Below are 17,956 nucleotides of genomic sequence, written 5' to 3' on the forward strand. Positions count from 1 at the left end.
TCGTTGTAAATAAAGAAATGAAGAAGAAGAAGAAAAAAAAAGAAGATTACGATCAATAACGATAACACGATGAAATTTATATTAAATACATAGCAAGTACGAGGATAGGTTTCTAATAACGATTTATTATAAAAGTGAATGTACGTTGATGTCTAAGATTTTTAACAAGATGGAAAAAAAAAAAAGAAAAACACAAAGTGGTTATTATTAAACTATGATTATTAACTCATAACCGAGAAACACAAGTACTAATTAAACAAGAGAGCGTTTGAATACAGAACCACACTTTTTAGCCAGGTCATGAATTCTCTCACGTTGCATATATTAATTTTGTAACAGGTACATTACATGACACACGATCACGGTCACGGAAGCCATACGGGAGGCGCCACGTTATCACGGAGCGACCGTTAGAACATTCCTTTTCTCTCTCTTCAACACGGTGTATTTACATATAAATTAAACAACAGCCGCGGTATCATGTTTACGAAATGGAGAGAAAAAGAAATTCCAAAGATGATATCGCACGGGTTTATTCGATTAATCGAAGAGATACATCATAACCGGCTTGGAGAAAGAAACTATCAACGATTTAGATAGTCCCGATCGGTTTAGCGTTGTCCGACAATCAAACGGCCTGATTTCCAATTATATGACGCAACGAAAATTTACACAGCAATTATTTTTCTTGCCTCGGATCGATTCTATCGAAATTGAACCGGATAGAGACGTAAAAAGAAACAGAGATTGCAAAAAGAGTAACGCGGTCCACGTGTGGCATTCGTGAACGGGATCAATTATAGATTGCGTGTGCTCACCAAGTATGCACGTTCAGTACAGTACAGTCGTTCATTACAAAGCATTACAGGTACAATACAAAGTAGCGTAGTGTTCATAATGGTAGTCCACTTGTAGCGAAATAGTGTTTAAACAGTCCAAGCAGACAACAAGCAACAAGAAAAGAAAAAAAACCGGAAAAAAGACATAATCGTCAAAAAAATTGCAGGTAACCATAAAAAGTACACAGTAAACGTGAATCGATCTTCATGAAGTACGTGCAAGACACGCACACCCACACACTCTCCACACATACAGACAGACACGTGCACAAGACACATGTATACGCGTATATTGGCACATATTGCGATACGGGCAGTCGTACACTCTCGAGGACGTCGCGAAGAAAGCGATGTTATTCTAAAGATATGAAAACAAAAAAAAAAGTATATATTTAAATGTACACTCACACACGGATACAGAGACACGATATACACATATACAAAAAAAAGCGACGCGATTTCGACGACCACGCGACGGAAAACGCCAAGCGCGTGAGTTCACTGTAAGAAACGGAAGAAGAAGAAGAAGAAAATGAAAGAGTATGGTAGCGAAGAGGGTTGACGACGCGCTAATCGTAGACTCGTCGGCGTCGCGCGATTTATATAGCTATATTGTATTATGCATGTCGATATACGATCACATATATCGATGGAAAACGAAAGTAAAACAAACGAAACAAAATGAAAAAAAAAAAAGAGAAAAAAATAACTGGAAAATGTTAAAATGCCGGACTGGGAGACCGGGCGTCCCCCATTAAAATAATAATAATACACGTACATACTCACTCACATAACACATACAGAGTACGTCGACGCGTACGACGAATACGTCGGCGTCGAAGCGTTTCATTTTGAAAGTACCTTGCGCGAGTCGTCTCGAATCGTTTAAGTACAAAAAGGAGGAATATAAAAGAGAAAGAATGGAAGAAAAGGAAGGAAATGAAAAAGAGGAAGAAGAAGAAGAAGAAGAAGAAGAAGAAGAAGAAGAAGAAATGCTCTCTCGATGGACGAGATGCGTGCGATCCACGTTCCACGCGGTTCAGATACCAGGGTATCGAGTACTAGTTCGCGGATTCGGTGAAGAAATCAGGTTTCCTTTTTTGCGTTTGAGGCCATCAGCGACGAGCACCTTTGCGTGGGTTGTTACGAACCGAGGGATTCACGGTGCCAAATGGTAAATTTGAGGAAATCGCGTGTCACGCCTCTTTCGTTAAACCCTTGACAGGCATTAATGAGTTCCTGGAATGAAATTGGTTGTAAAAAGAATTATATTTAAACGATCGTTGCCTGTCCCATTCGAATGGTTGTAAACGCATCGCGGATCCCCTCGAGTTCGTTTTTGGAAATGCATCTATTTTTTGAACGAATGAAAACGATTTGCGAGTAAAACTACATTCGCGATGATTTCGAGGAATATTTATGAGAACGCTGAACACAAATCACCGATATACGCTTTGTTGCGCTGATTTTTCGGATTTTACCGATATTACGTATACATTTTTTATCGCTCTTTCGAAATACTGCGAGCACGAGATGCAAGAGGAAATCGATAGGTTGAATTACGTTTCTATCGAAGCTCAAACTTTTTGTCCGCGCGATCTCGTGCGAGCTTTCTTTTCATTTTTGCTTTGTTCCTTTGTCGATGTACGCTTTGATCGATTAGAAGAATTCCGGATGCTTCGATCATCGCGGGTAACGGCGTGAAATTCTAACGCACAGACGTAAAACGACGATTCTTCTTGCGTCGCGTGAAACGTCGAGCAAAAAGTGTAACAAAATCGCGGAAAACTGCCATTTTTGAATTACCGTCGTCGATAACCTCGAAAGAGATTGGTAATTATCGTAGCCGTAACTTGTTCGTTGTCCTACCCTGCAAAACGAATGTTAAGAAAAAGTGAAAAAGAAAGAAAAGAGAGGGAGAAGCTATAAGTATGGAGGAATGTGAGTTCGCAGCGAAAGCGGATGTCCGGTTCGATCGCATTCTTGAATTTCGCGAGTCTTTCGATACTGATTACATATATACAAATCGCTCCAATTCGTTCCACGTTCCATCGAAAGTTGAATCACCGTCTGTCGAAGACGAGCGCGCTACATTCACGAGCAGTACATCTTAAAAAGCACATAATATCCACGATATCACTCGACGATTCGCCTGTGTCAATGACAGAATCGAATCGTTTTCATAAATTTCTTTATACCTACACAACGATCCTCGACATTCTTTCGAATATCTCGTCAAATCGTTAAAGTACATTAGTCCGTTGGATGAAAAGGAAGAAAGTAAAACGTGTCGCGTAAATATCTATTTAGGAATTCTTTTCTAAATGAAACGGAGCAACATTCCATAAGCCTGTATTTTAGAATATTCTTAAAAGAATATCGACACCGACTGAATTTAATTAAGACTGAATTCATTAAATCCGCCATTTCATCCCTTCATTTTCCTCATTTCAAGACCGCCCTTTCGTTCGAATTATTCTACTACAGTCTGCCTCTATTGAAACATTTCGATCATTTAAGCTTGCCGATAACATATCAACGACATGCTGTTTCGTGTCGTAAAAACGTCCTATTGTAATTCTTCGAACACGGTCGGAACATCGTGTCGAAGAGCGATATGAATGGAAATAATTTGCGAAAGTGCTCGCATTGATCCGGATGTCATGTGCTTTATGAGATCAAATGTACATAGCGTATATACATAATAGAGAAAACCGCGGTTTACGCGTAGTATACGAAATCTCACGATTCACGATGCCGAAAAGGAAGATGATTATGTTTCGAGCCGCGTTCCCGTCACGGGCACGCGACCATGCCACTTGTTTCAATCGATTCGATCCGATTAATTAAGCCTCCATTCGATTCGCCTAAGGCTTTCAGCCGTGTATGCCTCACAGACAACGAATCTCTCGACTTGCCAAGCGACTCGCGGCTGACGATAGTTTCAGCGAGCCCTGGATACAATTATTTTAAGTGCAAAACTGTCGCCACGTAGGACAGGACTTATAATAAATCGTTGGAAAGAAAATGTGTCTGAAAGAAAGGGAAAAAATGTAATAAGAAATGCGCTCGAACGAATCGTTTCCCCACTCGAAAACTGTAAGGTCTGTTCGTCATGTTGTTTAAAGTTGTTTAACAATTCTAAATCGATGCGAAAAACTCGTACACTGAAACGAAATATTTTTGCGGTGCAAAATTTCGCGAACGCTCTGCGTTTTGCAATGAAAACTCAGTTCCTCTGTGACGTGACGTGCTGATATGAGGCGCGATTTGGAGCCTAAATCGTTGTACGATTGTTTATATAGAACGAGTTTATATTATATAGAACGATGCGAAAAAATGTTAAGTGTGCTTGTAAGCGTGCTGTATGATGATTTCCGGCGTTTACGATATTCGTTTGCGGTCACACATAAGTCTTGTCTTACACGTTCGCACGCATTGTACTTGGACCACTAAAGAAATACACTTGTACGTATTTCTTCTCCAAGCGGCACTTCGAAGGCAAAATGCAACGATAAACTGGTCTATTAACGGAAGTTAGCGTTAAGTTTTTGAAAGTTAGCTTTTAACCGGTGCCATTTTCGTGCCATCGCTTTCCTTCTCCTTGGGCAGAGTTAAACAAGATGAGTGCAAAAATGATTTACCATTGAATTCTATGATAATCCGGAGAAATTTCATTGATTTGTCGACAAATCAGACGAACTCGCGAAGAAAAAGAAAAGAAAGGAACGAAGGTAAAAAAATGATCGAATGAAAGCGATGCCTGATTCGAAACGTGCAAAACTTAAGGATCGCGCAACTCGGGAAAAGAAGCGCGAGACTAACGAGACAAAAGAGAAGTATTTTAGTCAAAACGTGACGAAGCACATAAACTTTTCGGAAAAGTAGAGCCAATGGAGAAGAAACTAATCGGGCGGAAAGCAATGCTGCTTCAGTCATCCGCGTAAAAGCATACTTGCGATTATAAGGTCCTAAATAAGAGTGAAAAGAAGAAAGAAAGAAACGAAAACCACACGAAGCACGTGAAACGATGAAAGAAAGCCATATTGAAAGGCCTAGGTTGTCGCACTCGTTTGAAAAACTTCCCTGCAAGAATGCATACAAGAAGTAGCGTAAGCGCGCTGTACACGTTTGTTGACGCGGACAAATACGCGAATTAAGGAAAAAAAAGTCGATTTGATTTGTATATGTACACGGTGAGCTCGAGGTTCGTGCGAGGACAGCTGCACTTACGTACGAATGAAGAAACGATTTGTCGAAATCGATGCTCATTTCTCTGATTGATTATCAGTAGGCATGAATGAATCAATGATCGAATCGCTTCATTCTCGTAAACGCTAATGTCCTCTGCGGCAATCATTGTTATTATACGAACGAACTCAAGACGGCATGGTATACAAGACTAAGAACAAGACCTAAAATGGGGACATAATATTTTATAACTCAACTTTTGTACAGAATAAATAAATACTTGTACTGTGGACCAATATTTCTTTTATTTCATTCGCATGTCTACGACTCGATTTCATAATAAGCAAGGTTTTTCAACGTATATGGGGTCCTGTGGAAAATATATGCGATGAATAAATAACAATTAATTATGATATAGTAAACAATACTCCTTTTAATAGATAAAAAATTTCTTCATACTGAATATATAAAAAATTATACGATTTATGTTTAACCATATAAATTCCATGTCCAACTGAACAATTCATTTTCTTTTAAATATTTTAGGCTATTTATTTTCCGTTTGAATTAATGGTATTATAACAATAGTATTTTTTGCTTCCGGTATGCGCCACCATCTTCCAAGTCTATGTTCTTGTCCAACTCCAGCAATAAGTTGAGTTCCATCCGGAGTAAAATACAGCGCATTTATAAATCCTGTCAATCGAATTTCAAATAACGGATTCAACGATCTGAATGAATCTCCGCATTGCCACAATCTAATAACGCCATTTCGTGATCCTATAATCGATAATTCGAATAGATGTGCACAGATAATTAAAATTCTTTCACACATAAATAAACTTTTTACACGGAGAAAAAAGTTATTACAAATATATTAAATAATGAGAAAAGATATTTAGTACCTGATGCGACTAGATCTGTATTAAGTAAAGTAGCTATACTCGAAATCCACATTGATTGGTTATTAGTTTCATCTGTTCCGTGTGCGTTTGACACTGAACACAAAGGCTTCTTCTTTAAGCAACCCCAAACACATAATTGTCCATCGTCTCCACAGCTAAGAAAGTGTTCTTCGTTTATAAGTTTAACACTGTCTATACTACCGCCATGTCCATTGAATATAAGTTGCGATTCTTCTACGATTTTCCAAATTCGAATCGTTCCATCAAAACCCCCGCTGGTAATAGCACGTTCTCGTGCAAGTGCATCAATCGACGTAACACCAGTTTGGTGTCCAAATCTAACGAATGAAATGAAATTAAATTAAATGAAAATAATACTTGTAGTAAGGATATACTTACAAGGACTCAACATATGCCATATCATCTAAATTCCATACTTTTACACTTCTATCCTCGGATCCAGAATACAATGTGTGTGTACCTTTACGGAAAACTAAACCAGTAACACTACCTCTATGACCTTGCAAATTTTTAATGTGATTTAAGGTATTTCCACAAAATACTCTGATATATTTACAACCGCTATCTCCTACTACCTTTAATCACACGAATTATTATTATTATTATTATTATTATTATTATTATTATTATATGAAATTATATATACAAATATTCTGTAAATGAAGTTTGAATATGCTTACCAAAAATTTACCATCGGTACTAACTGCTAAGCATTGTACACATTTTATTCCATCCTGTGATTTGCTTTTTCCTTTAATGGCTTTTAATTTAGTTCTTTCTTTCAAAGACCCTAATTTATAATATTGATTAATATAAAACTGTTATTATAATTCAATAATTTTTTAATTAGAAATAACATACATTTGACCAAACTACCATCTTTTGAACCAGAATATAAAACTTTCCCATCACTAGAGAGAGATAAACATGTAATTGAATTTTTGTGTTCTTTACATTTCAGAACAATTGGTTCAGCATAGTTAACATAATTTGAGGCTACAGTTTTTCGTAACCTTCCTTTTTCTTCTAAATATTCCTCGTGTAATCTTCTTGTTACTGCACCTTCTTGAAACTCTATTTTATCTCTTTCTGTATTTGTATAAATTTGATATTAAAATATAAATAGTATGTTACACAAAAAATATTTTATTTAAATTTTACCTTCTTCTTCGATTTGTTCAAGATATTTCTTAGCAAGTCTTACACGTTTTTCCTGAGCTGTCTCCTCTTCTTCTTCACTTTCATATTCTTCATCTCTGTCATATACAATAACTGTTAAAAACAACAAACCCATGTTTAATAATATATACACACCTCTGATTTTCTTCTGCAAGTTCTTCATCTGTACTGGCAATACTTTCATTATCTTCAGGTACAGATTTACTTACATTCTTTCTCTTCCTCTTTGTTGTTTTAACATGACCATTAAACTAAAATATCATAATATACAATTATTTATATTAAATCATAAATTTAATTGCACCATTCTATAGAATAGAATAATATAATGTATATATAAAAATATACGTGCATTTTGTATACCTTTCTTTTATTTCCTCCGCTTCCTTGCTTATTTCTGATAAAGAATGACATTATCAAAATACGCGTTTAAAAGAATTTTAACCTATTCCAACTGAAGCACATGGTATGCCTTTCACATACACTAGCACTTCTAATAGTCAGAAAAGCATTACAGCATCTGAAATTTTGAAATAGCTAGTAACTTTTTCAAATAATACAGAATTGGTATGCCTGGCAAAAACATAGTCACATTGTTTCATTCATTTATATAAGAACGGTTGCTTTTAAGAGATTATATCGTTATCTAACCAAAAATTTACCATCGGTACTAACTGCTAAGCATTGTACACATTTTATTCCATCCTGTGATTTGCTTTTTCCTTTAATGGCTTTTAATTTAGTTCTTTCTTTCAAAGACCCTAATTTATAATATTGATTAATATAAAACTGTTATTATAATTCAATAATTTTTTAATTAGAAATAACATACATTTGACCAAACTACCATCTTTTGAACCAGAATATAAAACTTTCCCATCACTAGAGAGAGATAAACATGTAATTGAATTTTTGTGTTCTTTACATTTCAGAACAATTGGTTCAGCATAGTTAACATAATTTGAGGCTACAGTTTTTCGTAACCTTCCTTTTTCTTCTAAATATTCCTCGTGTAATCTTCTTGTTACTGCACCTTCTTGAAACTCTATTTTATCTCTTTCTGTATTTGTATAAATTTGATATTAAAATATAAATAGTATGTTACACAAAAAATATTTTATTTAAATTTTACCTTCTTCTTCGATTTGTTCAAGATATTTCTTAGCAAGTCTTACACGTTTTTCCTGAGCTGTCTCCTCTTCTTCTTCACTTTCATATTCTTCATCTCTGTCATATACAATAACTGTTAAAAACAACAAACCCATGTTTAATAATATATACACACCTCTGATTTTCTTCTGCAAGTTCTTCATCTGTACTGGCAATACTTTCATTATCTTCAGGTACAGATTTACTTACATTCTTTCTCTTCCTCTTTGTTGTTTTAACATGACCATTAAACTAAAATATCATAATATACAATTATTTATATTAAATCATAAATTTAATTGCACCATTCTATAGAATAGAATAATATAATGTATATATAAAAATATACGTGCATTTTGTATACCTTTCTTTTATTTCCTCCGCTTCCTTGCTTATTTCTGATAAAGAATGACATTATCAAAATACGCGTTTAAAAGAATTTTAACCTATTCCAACTGAAGCACATGGTATGCCTTTCACATACACTAGCACTTCTAATAGTCAGAAAAGCATTACAGCATCTGAAATTTTGAAATAGCTAGTAACTTTTTCAAATAATACAGAATTGGTATGCCTGGCAAAAACATAGTCACATTGTTTCATTCATTTATATAAGAACGGTTGCTTTTAAGAGATTATATCGTTATCTATTATTAACACTATTACGATTTAATTTTTATATAAAATAATTAAATATGAATGAAAAAAAGAGGGTACTTATGATTTGTCTTGGTATGTTTCAAAATACTTCAATAACCAACAAATTCAAAGAACTGTGTACGTGTACACTAACAGTAAAAAGTATGATTTTTATCTGCCAGGAAATATTTGTCGTTCACCCATAGCAGAAGCAGTTTTTCAAGATCAAATAAATAAGTTAAAGTTAGCTGACAGATGGGAAGTAAGAAGTGCTGCTCTTGTACAATATCATTTGCACAAACCTCCAGATTCCAGAACTCTGTCTGTACTAAGAGATAATGGTATTATTAACTACATTCACAAAGTGAAACAAGTAAATAAACTCTTATATTGTGTAAGCAATATTAAATATAAATAATAATATACTTTTTTTATTACAGATTGATCAACAAGATTTTTATAAATATGATTATATATTTGGAATGGATAACGAGAATATTAAAAGCTTAAATCGGTTAAAACCTAATGATTGTAAAGCCAAAATTGAACTTCTTGGAAAATATGATCCACAACAAGAAATTATAATAAGAGATCCATACTATGTAGAGTTCTATGTATAACATTATTTTCATATAAAATGCTTTTCTTCAGATTTAATATAAGATTATACTATCTATTATAGGAAAAAAATTAAATTGTTAAAAATTTCATTTACAGGACATGAACATTGAGGGATTTAAGAAAGTATATGAGCAATGTGTGCGGAGTATAGTAGCCTTTTTGGAACAACATAAAACTTGAATGTACTATTAATAATGTTATTAAACTTGTAATTCGTTAATTAAATGTAAAGAAATATTATCATAAGAAACTGGATAATGAATTGCGATTAAAATTTTTAACTTAATATTTTAATCATTTTTTGTATGTTAAATAAAAAGTTTATTTCATATTACATATTAATGCAATGCATGTAACATATTCTTAACTTTAATTTCTATTTAACATCTACATAGATATTCCTCAAACAATTGTGTACAACGAAATATATATGGATCTATTTTATTTTTCAAGGTTTCTAACATAACCTTACATTTTGACTGTATCAATACTGTCAACAAATGAAAGGTGATCGTATGCTGTTCAAAAATTAGTAAATAGCAGAATGTCATCAAAACAGAAAGTATTAATGGTGTGTTTAGGTGTGTCAAGAAATGCTAATCATTTACTCAGAGTAATGTTACAAAGGTTTTAACTTTTATTGTATCAGTATTAAATTCTCAGGAAACAGCTGTCGTTCTCCAATAGCAGAAGCAGTGTTTCGTGATGAAATAAAAAAATTACACCTTGTTGACTTTTGGGAAGTAGACAGTGCTGCACTTTTACAATACCATGTAGGTAATCATCCAGAGCCTAGAGCTATGAATACACTTAGAGAAAGAGGTATTATAGATTATACTCACATAGCAAGACAGGTAATATATTTTTTTCATTACAAAAAGTAGACAATATATTTTCTTATATCTATAGATAACAAAGGAAGACTTTTACAACTTCAATTGGATATTTGGAATGGATAATGGAATAGTTTATAATTTGTGTCACATGCAACCAGATAATAGTCAAGCAAAAATTGAACTTCTTGGAAAATATGATCCAAATGGAGAACTAAATATACGAGATCCATTATTTGCAAGTATCATTAATATTTATTTATTATTGTCATATCCCTTTTAATACATAGTATATGATTTGAGTTTTTAATTGTAGGATGCTGACAGTGCTGGTTTTGAAAAAGCATTCGAGCAAGCTGCTAGGAGTGTAAAGGAATTTCTAAAACAACATAATAATTTTTACAACAATAAATAATAATAAACAATAATAAATAATTTTTATTATAGGTTTTGTAAATATATGAGCAAAGGGACTACAATTACACTATTGTGTGATTACAGAAATTCTCTATATACATAATAGGATAAACATAAAACATGAAAGTACTAAGAATATAAATTACCATTATTTAATTTTACATCCATTTACATATACTTCAACTATATTACGATCATCTCCAGAATATATGAATTTTTGTAACTTTTCTTCCAATGTACTACTTTGCAAATTATTCAAAATTCCATCACTTACATCTATGTCCACAACAAGTGCATCAAATTCTTTACCTACTTCAAAATTTCCTATCTGATTATCCATCGCAAGGGCTAAAAAAAAATTTTGTTAAATGAAGATTCAATATCTTTGTACAACAAAATCTTGACTCGGTCCTGTAAACTTTACCTGCTGCACCCCCTAAAGTAGCCATATGAAATACATCTTTATAATTAAGTGCTTCATAATTATCTCTAATCAATGATAAATGAACTGATACTTGTAAAGCTGCTTTCATTGTGTCTAAAATACTACAACTTTGTCCACCTGAAACATCTACAAATAAATTTTATTAAAATAATCTACATCATTATTATACAATTATTATAAAATTAATAAATAAAAGGAATATATTTTTACCAGTGCCAAGTCCTATTTTTACCCCTTTACTTTTCAGTCTTTGGATATCACAGAGGCCACTTTTTAAACATGTATTTGATGAAGGACAATGTACAATTGCTGCACCACGTTCATTTATTAATGCAATTTCATTATCCGAAAGATATATTCCATGAGCTAACACTGTCTAAAAGTGGAAAAGAGTTTTTACTCTTCTTATGTTTATTATATATTCATTTAACATACTTTATTTGTAAGAATCCCAGCCGCATCATACACGGCTGCATATGAAGAGTATTCAGGAAATTTATTCCTTACAGCTTCTATTTCATCTAGATTTTCTGAGATATGTGTCTGAAATATATTACTTAATAACATTAATTTATGTGTGAAATCATATAAACAAAAACATTAATTTATGTAATACCTGGATGTGAAGATTTTTATTCTTTGCTAATTTTCCTAATTCTTTCATCAGTGTCATATCACAACTTAAGGCAAATCTTGGTGTTATAATTGGTTTTATGAGGTGGCTCTATAATAATTGTTATATGAATAAATGTTTATTATTTATATATAGCAAAAAAAGTAAAATATAAATTTAAATAATACTGTAGCTTTACATTTAAGTTATTCAATGTTTCTATAAATTTATTTATATTTTTTATAGATTCATCTGTAGTTTCATAGTAATCATCATTACGTTTCATATTCATACTGACTTTCCCAATAAAAGCACGCTGACCTATATTAATTGCTGCCTGTCCAAGTAGTACAGAAGCTTTTGAATATAGAGATGCAAAATAACATGCAGTTGTTGTACCTTTTACTACAGTTTGTTTCTATAGTTAAAAAATATTATTGTTATTCTTTGTATAAAATATAAATACAATTTAAAATGTGTTAATATGAATGTTAAACATATTGAACTTACTACAACTGTATTAAATACTTGTTCAGAAAATTTGTCATCTGCATATTTTTTTTCCAAAGGAAAAGTATAGCGTTCCAACCATTCTAAAAGCTTTTTATCATACCCAACACCTAAATTTGGTAATTGGACAGCATGAATATGACAATCAATAAATCCTGGTATTAAAAATTGACTGTTGCTAAGAACACTCACATTTTCATTTTTGATATCACTTAATTTTGGATTGACTACTATATTACAAATCTAAACATTAACGAATATATTATACTTTAAATCATGTTATATTTCGAATATAAATTATTTATATTGATTTCACAGTGAAGCTACAATGAAAAATAAATAAAAATTGATCAATACCTTGCCATTTTTAACGTGAATCATACCGTGAACAACAATAATCAATTCTCCATATTGATTAGTGTGAATAAACGAACCGACAAATATCTTTTCTTTTGAAGGCAAAGACATTATATTCAATTTTTTTGATATTCTAAATTTACTGAAACTATAATTTATGTTCCAAAATAAAATAAGATAAGCTTATCGATACATTGATTCCTTACTGATTTTGATGTTTTTTAAATATCCAAGCTCATAAAAATCGATAAGTTCACCTAAAATAAATTTCAGGCGTAGTAATTATCACTACTGAATTCGTGTTATTTTTTTTTCTTTTTAATAATATTCAATAAATATTTTAATTTTTTTCCTGCCGCTTATTTATTGATAATCCATTTTTCTTAAATAATTAATTCATATTTTTTATATAATAAAAATGATTACCTACTGGGTAGCAACGGAAAATATATCGATCTAACAAAGAAGAATGCGAAACTAAGACGATAGATAGACTAAGATTTGTATTTATTTCTCATATACTTATATTTGGACCTGATAAGATACATTATATAACATAAAGAGAAAAAATGAACTTAAAAAGGGAACAAAAATCTGAAATTTTAAAAAGGTCGGATAAAATGATAGACAGTCATCGAGAATTTTTAGATATGGATACCGATGAAGAAGAGTTTGGACATGAAGGTAAAATAATTAAATACCAAGGCTTCAAAATTTATTAAAATTTAAAATGTTAAAATTTTTTTAACTAAATGATATAAGATGATTCATTAGGATTCATGCTTCCTAACAAATTACAGATTGTTGTTAAATTATTTAAAAATTTTGTTTAAAATTTTGTTAATGATGCAGTAATTTTCATTCAAATAAAATTTTGTTCTCTATAAATGAAAAAAATTAAAATATGTAATTACATTTTTTTAGAACCACCAGAAATTGAAGAAGAACTTCCTATAGAACCGGAGAAGCCAATATTCAGTAAAGAAGATCTAATTGCCTTAGTAAGAATATACCCGATATTACGTCTTTCATTAAATTGACATTTGAAACATTGGAATTCGTGTTCTGTAAAGTTACCATAATTTATTATTATCAATAATAATATTATTATTATTTATTGACTAATAAGTAACACTAAATCAGATATCTCTAAAATTATGCAAAATTATTATTTCAAACAATTACCTAGTACTGTATATATCAATGCAATAAGAGTAATTTCGTCACAGTGGTACTGTGGCGCGACTTTTAAGATTTTGTTACAAAAATAGTAATACTTTATACACTTCGTTGCGGCAATTAAATGTTTATTTGAATATATTCGTAGGTAAAATATGTAAAAGATTTAACAATATACCCTTGCAATGGCATAAGTTGGAACGAGCATTCTGATAAAACAATTCAAGAATATTTTAAAAATCCAACATACACAGTACTGACCACATTTTACGACAAAAATGAATTAAACGCCATGTTAAATATTCCGATACATGCATCTAAGGGATTTACATATTTCTTAAGATCATCGTGGCAAATTTATACTGCAGAAAATTTTTTAAACACCGTCTCATTTGGCAGTATTAACAATAATATTAAAAATAGCATTTTAAAATTTATGGAAAATATATATGCACCAATTGTGCTTCATAGTGATGATTACGCATCATGTATCCAAATAAATTTTAGAAGTTTTTGTTTTTATAGTATAATTCATTGTCTTTACAAAATTTTATATTTTAACTAAACGTTTCTGTTGATTACCTCTTTCTTAAGCTTTATACCAATTTGTTATCATTACTTTATCATATTTCTATATTAACGTTACAATTTTCCATAACGAACAGTTCTAAGAAATGACGTTGTTTTAAATTTACATAAGTTTATCACACATCTAATGGAAGAAATTTACAAACCGATAGATCTGACTATTTTATACGTACCAAAGGAATGTCTCCTTGAAACATTTTTAAGATCTTCGGATAAAGATAATAATTTTTTAATGGGAACAAATCAAACGATGTCCCTTTCGGAGGAAGATGAAAGAAAACGAAAATTAATCAGCCGATTAGAAAAAGTAGTTCAATTTTGGATTAGACAAATACGTAAAGCAACAACAACATCGATAACAAGAAAAGTTAAAAATATACAAGATGAAGTTAATTATTGGAATACAAAAAGTCAGTTTCTCAAGTTAACTTGATTCTTTTATATTCATTTATTCCTTTGTTTTAATTATTGGAAAAATTTCGAATCATTATACATTATGACTCAAATTTTTCGCTATAAAAAATATATTCTTCATAGGTTCAAATTTGAATCTTCTACATACTCAACTTCTTAATACAGAAGTTCAATTGATCATTAACATATTGAAAAACTTGCATTCCCCAAGTGCAAATAAATTAGAGAAAACAACTATTTATATTGATACAGGATTAAAAGAAGCATCATCAAATTTAATGTATTTAAATATTTTACTTCAATTTTGTAAGGATTTAAAAGTTCCAGAAGGCGTTGAAAATTCTGTGACAGAAGCGTTGCTTCTCATATTATTCATCTGGACAGAATCGCCATTTTATTCTACTAAGTAAAAAAAAATGAGTTTTGTCGAAAAACAATTTAATGAATATATTTAAAAAGAAAAATATTTTTAGGGTTAATATGGAAACATTATGCCAAGCTCTGAGCTCACAGATAATGGAGGAATGTAAAAAATATATTAAACTAGACGTTGCCTTTGGAAATAATCCTGAAGTGGGCATACAGATGTTGGAGAAGTGTATATTCTGTTGTGATGTTTATAAAACTATTTATGATAACGTATGTTCCTTATTGAATATACTTTCCCGTGTTTTAATAATTTATTTATTATGTAGCAATCCATTAATTTTTATTGTAGATCATGATAAATACTACATTTTATACGAATCTTGATAAAATATGGGACGTAAATAAACAGGAAGTTTTCAATAAAATTGATATTTTTAAACAAAGATGCTATGATGTCATTGAAATTTGTAAAACACTGATAGTATTTGGAAGGTATTTAAAAGTATAAGTATATATATATATATATATATACATATATAGTAGGTCAATCGTAATTCTTATATCATTTAACAGAGACAGTCCAATAGGATTAATTGGAGGTCCTAACGGAACCGAATATGAAACGTATTGGCGGGAAATTGAATCTTTGTTTTATGAAAGCTTAGACGAAGTTATATCAGATCGCGTTATTATCTTCAATGTTTCTAAATCGACTTGGCTTAAAAAAATTGAACAATTTAGGTATATGATTCAACAATTAGAAAATATGACAATAAATTTAATTAATGATATATTTGAAAATATAAAGAATATAGAAGAAGGTATTGAAGCAATTTATGCTTTACGAAAATTTAGAAACAGAAAAAGTTTACGAGATATATTGCAAATCAAGTGGACAAAGGTATAACACTAGTATAATAATATACTTGTGTTGATTACTAAACAAAGTTATTTATAGTAGTAATAAACGAATTCTTAGATATGGGAAATATTTAATAACGAAATCGAACATTGTTATATTAACGCCATTGATCAGTCAAAACAAAAAGCTGATATCGACGTAAATTTGTTATGCATCTCACAATACTTAAGAAATCAATATTTTATCATCATAAATGCACTAGATTGGATAGGAGATTGTGAGCTTGGAAAGTAAGTAAAACTATAAATCATTTAGACAGATTTATTGAAGTGATAGGCTTTCCCTTTTTAAATATTTTTTCTCATTTCTGCTAAACATCTTTTTTTGTATGACTTCTCTACATTTGTATCTCTAAAGAGGACGTATTATGCATGATTTCAGGTATGTTTTGCAACAATATGAACATGTATTAGATATAATTGACAAGAGAAGAAAGATGTTTAACATTTACAATTTAAATCTAATACAATAATAAAAGTTTTCAAGTTACTAGGATTGTAAGAAGAGATATGACGAATTTTATTTTAAGAGGAAATAATAAAAAATTGATTACAAAAATTTTATATATCAATAATAACTCTTTGTTACTACATTATAAAGAAAATGATATCGCTGTAATTTTGGACGGGGTATTATACTTGCAATTTTGTTACATATAAAGTTTTATTTTTAATTTAAAATAAATAGTAGAAAATCAAACTCAAATATTAAATAATTTATTTGACATTATATGGAATGTCCATTTACTTTATACTTTATATGATACGAAATATTATATTATTTTTATTCATTCTGTATTCTTGACAGACTTATAATACAATTCACATTGTTAATATACTTTTTAGGATTAATGTTTATATCATTCTACCTTTTTCTTTGTTTAAAATCTTAAATGATGTATCATACATAAATCTTTTAAAGATTTACTTTGTATGAATTCCTCATGTATCAATCACCCTGCCTTTTTTAATAGTGTAAAAATAAGATTTATAATATAATCGGCATAGGATGAAAGAGAAATTTTAAATGGCACTTTACACATTGTGAGGTATTTGAACAATAACTAAAGTAAATATACTTTAGTAATTTATCATATCAAACTGAATTTGTATAGGTTGTAATTAAAAGTTAAACTGTTAATAATAATGATAATAATAAATTATACTTCCTTAAGTGATAATTATAAAAATGTTATGAATAAGATATTATAACTAATATTACATAAAATAAGAGAAATTAAATTACAATGTTGAAAGTACTATATATACACATAAATATAATCTTTTAATTTATATAGAGACTATGGGTGGATCTTCTGCATTAAAACTAATTAACTTTGGGAATTTTTAATATCAAATTAACATTCATCTAATATTTATAGCAGTTTCCAATTTCTTATCTACTATATTATATGTTTTCACTTAGAACTTTTTTAAATACCATCAAATCAGAAAATATTTAATTGAAGCATAAATTAAAATAATTATTGTTATATTGTTTATACAAAAAGTTTTATATTTAAAATAATAAAACTTGTAACTACTGAGTTATTTACCTTTTGAAATTTGAATAACTTCAGAATAATTTACCTGTATTTAGGCACAACATTCATACTTTCATTTCCTAATATGCTATTAGTACCTTTTATTATATTCTGTGGTCCCTTACACAACTCTGAATATGACAAAATGTGGAAGAAAGATGAAATAATATTGGACATATAGTATGTTTCTCTACCTTAATTAAGATATATATATGCTGCATT

The 17,956-nt window shown here is 30.4% G+C and overlaps 6 protein-coding genes across 7 annotated transcripts; 3 read left to right on the forward strand and 3 right to left on the reverse strand.

Moving 5' to 3' along the window:
- Positions 1–5,522: 5,522 nt before the first annotated feature.
- On the reverse strand, positions 5,523–7,590 carry LOC108546913 (U3 small nucleolar RNA-interacting protein 2). Its single transcript, XM_017899208.1, has 8 exons — positions 7,499–7,590; positions 7,271–7,386; positions 7,118–7,212; positions 6,818–7,045; positions 6,637–6,746; positions 6,335–6,531; positions 5,936–6,273; positions 5,523–5,810 (listed from the first exon to the last, which is right to left on the reverse strand). The coding sequence occupies exons 1-8, from the start codon at positions 7,547–7,549 to the stop codon at positions 5,578–5,580; spliced, it is 1,368 nt and encodes a 455-aa protein (XP_017754697.1). The 5' UTR covers positions 7,550–7,590; the 3' UTR covers positions 5,523–5,577.
- Positions 7,591–7,646: 56 nt separating this feature from the next.
- On the reverse strand, positions 7,647–8,740 carry LOC108546900 (U3 small nucleolar RNA-interacting protein 2-like). Its single transcript, XM_017899196.1, has 6 exons — positions 8,649–8,740; positions 8,421–8,536; positions 8,268–8,362; positions 7,968–8,195; positions 7,798–7,896; positions 7,647–7,708 (listed from the first exon to the last, which is right to left on the reverse strand). The coding sequence occupies exons 1-6, from the start codon at positions 8,697–8,699 to the stop codon at positions 7,647–7,649; spliced, it is 651 nt and encodes a 216-aa protein (XP_017754685.1). The 5' UTR covers positions 8,700–8,740.
- A 188-nt stretch (positions 8,741–8,928) lies between these two features.
- Positions 8,929–9,793, forward strand: LOC108546959 (low molecular weight phosphotyrosine protein phosphatase). Of its 2 annotated transcripts, none has more exons than XM_017899269.1 (4): positions 8,929–9,016; positions 9,106–9,296; positions 9,364–9,537; positions 9,641–9,793. In XM_017899269.1, exons 1-4 carry the CDS (start codon positions 8,980–8,982, stop codon positions 9,722–9,724), a joined length of 486 nt encoding a protein of 161 aa, XP_017754758.1. In that variant the 5' UTR covers positions 8,929–8,979; the 3' UTR covers positions 9,725–9,793. The 2 variants fall into 2 exon arrangements, with proteins under 2 accessions (XP_017754758.1, XP_017754759.1); XM_017899270.1 differs by having other exon boundaries at positions 9,364–9,525.
- A 251-nt stretch (positions 9,794–10,044) lies between these two features.
- Positions 10,045–10,837, forward strand: LOC108546961 (low molecular weight phosphotyrosine protein phosphatase). The gene is made up of 4 exons (XM_017899271.1): positions 10,045–10,125; positions 10,208–10,398; positions 10,454–10,615; positions 10,694–10,837. The coding sequence occupies exons 1-4, from the start codon at positions 10,089–10,091 to the stop codon at positions 10,790–10,792; spliced, it is 489 nt and encodes a 162-aa protein (XP_017754760.1). The 5' UTR covers positions 10,045–10,088; the 3' UTR covers positions 10,793–10,837.
- DhpD (guanine deaminase) lies at positions 10,693–12,845 on the reverse strand. Its single transcript, XM_017899268.1, has 9 exons — positions 12,720–12,845; positions 12,363–12,605; positions 12,052–12,270; positions 11,856–11,963; positions 11,675–11,782; positions 11,450–11,615; positions 11,219–11,365; positions 10,941–11,142; positions 10,693–10,756 (listed from the first exon to the last, which is right to left on the reverse strand). The coding sequence occupies exons 1-8, from the start codon at positions 12,828–12,830 to the stop codon at positions 10,943–10,945; spliced, it is 1,302 nt and encodes a 433-aa protein (XP_017754757.1). The 5' UTR covers positions 12,831–12,845; the 3' UTR covers positions 10,693–10,756; positions 10,941–10,942.
- Positions 12,846–13,288: 443 nt separating this feature from the next.
- Positions 13,289–16,663, forward strand: LOC108546901 (dynein heavy chain 2, axonemal). Its single transcript, XM_017899197.1, has 10 exons — positions 13,289–13,403; positions 13,644–13,720; positions 14,047–14,386; positions 14,564–14,896; positions 15,228–15,306; positions 15,374–15,539; positions 15,619–15,761; positions 15,843–16,170; positions 16,249–16,421; positions 16,573–16,663. The coding sequence occupies exons 1-10, from the start codon at positions 13,289–13,291 to the stop codon at positions 16,661–16,663; spliced, it is 1,845 nt and encodes a 614-aa protein (XP_017754686.1).
- The last annotated feature ends 1,293 nt before the right edge of the window (positions 16,664–17,956 follow it).

The sequence above is a fragment of the Eufriesea mexicana genome, unplaced genomic scaffold (genome assembly GCF_001483705.2).
Source record: "Eufriesea mexicana isolate 0111107269 unplaced genomic scaffold, ASM148370v2 scaffold798, whole genome shotgun sequence".
NCBI lineage: Eukaryota > Metazoa > Arthropoda > Insecta > Hymenoptera > Apidae > Eufriesea > Eufriesea mexicana.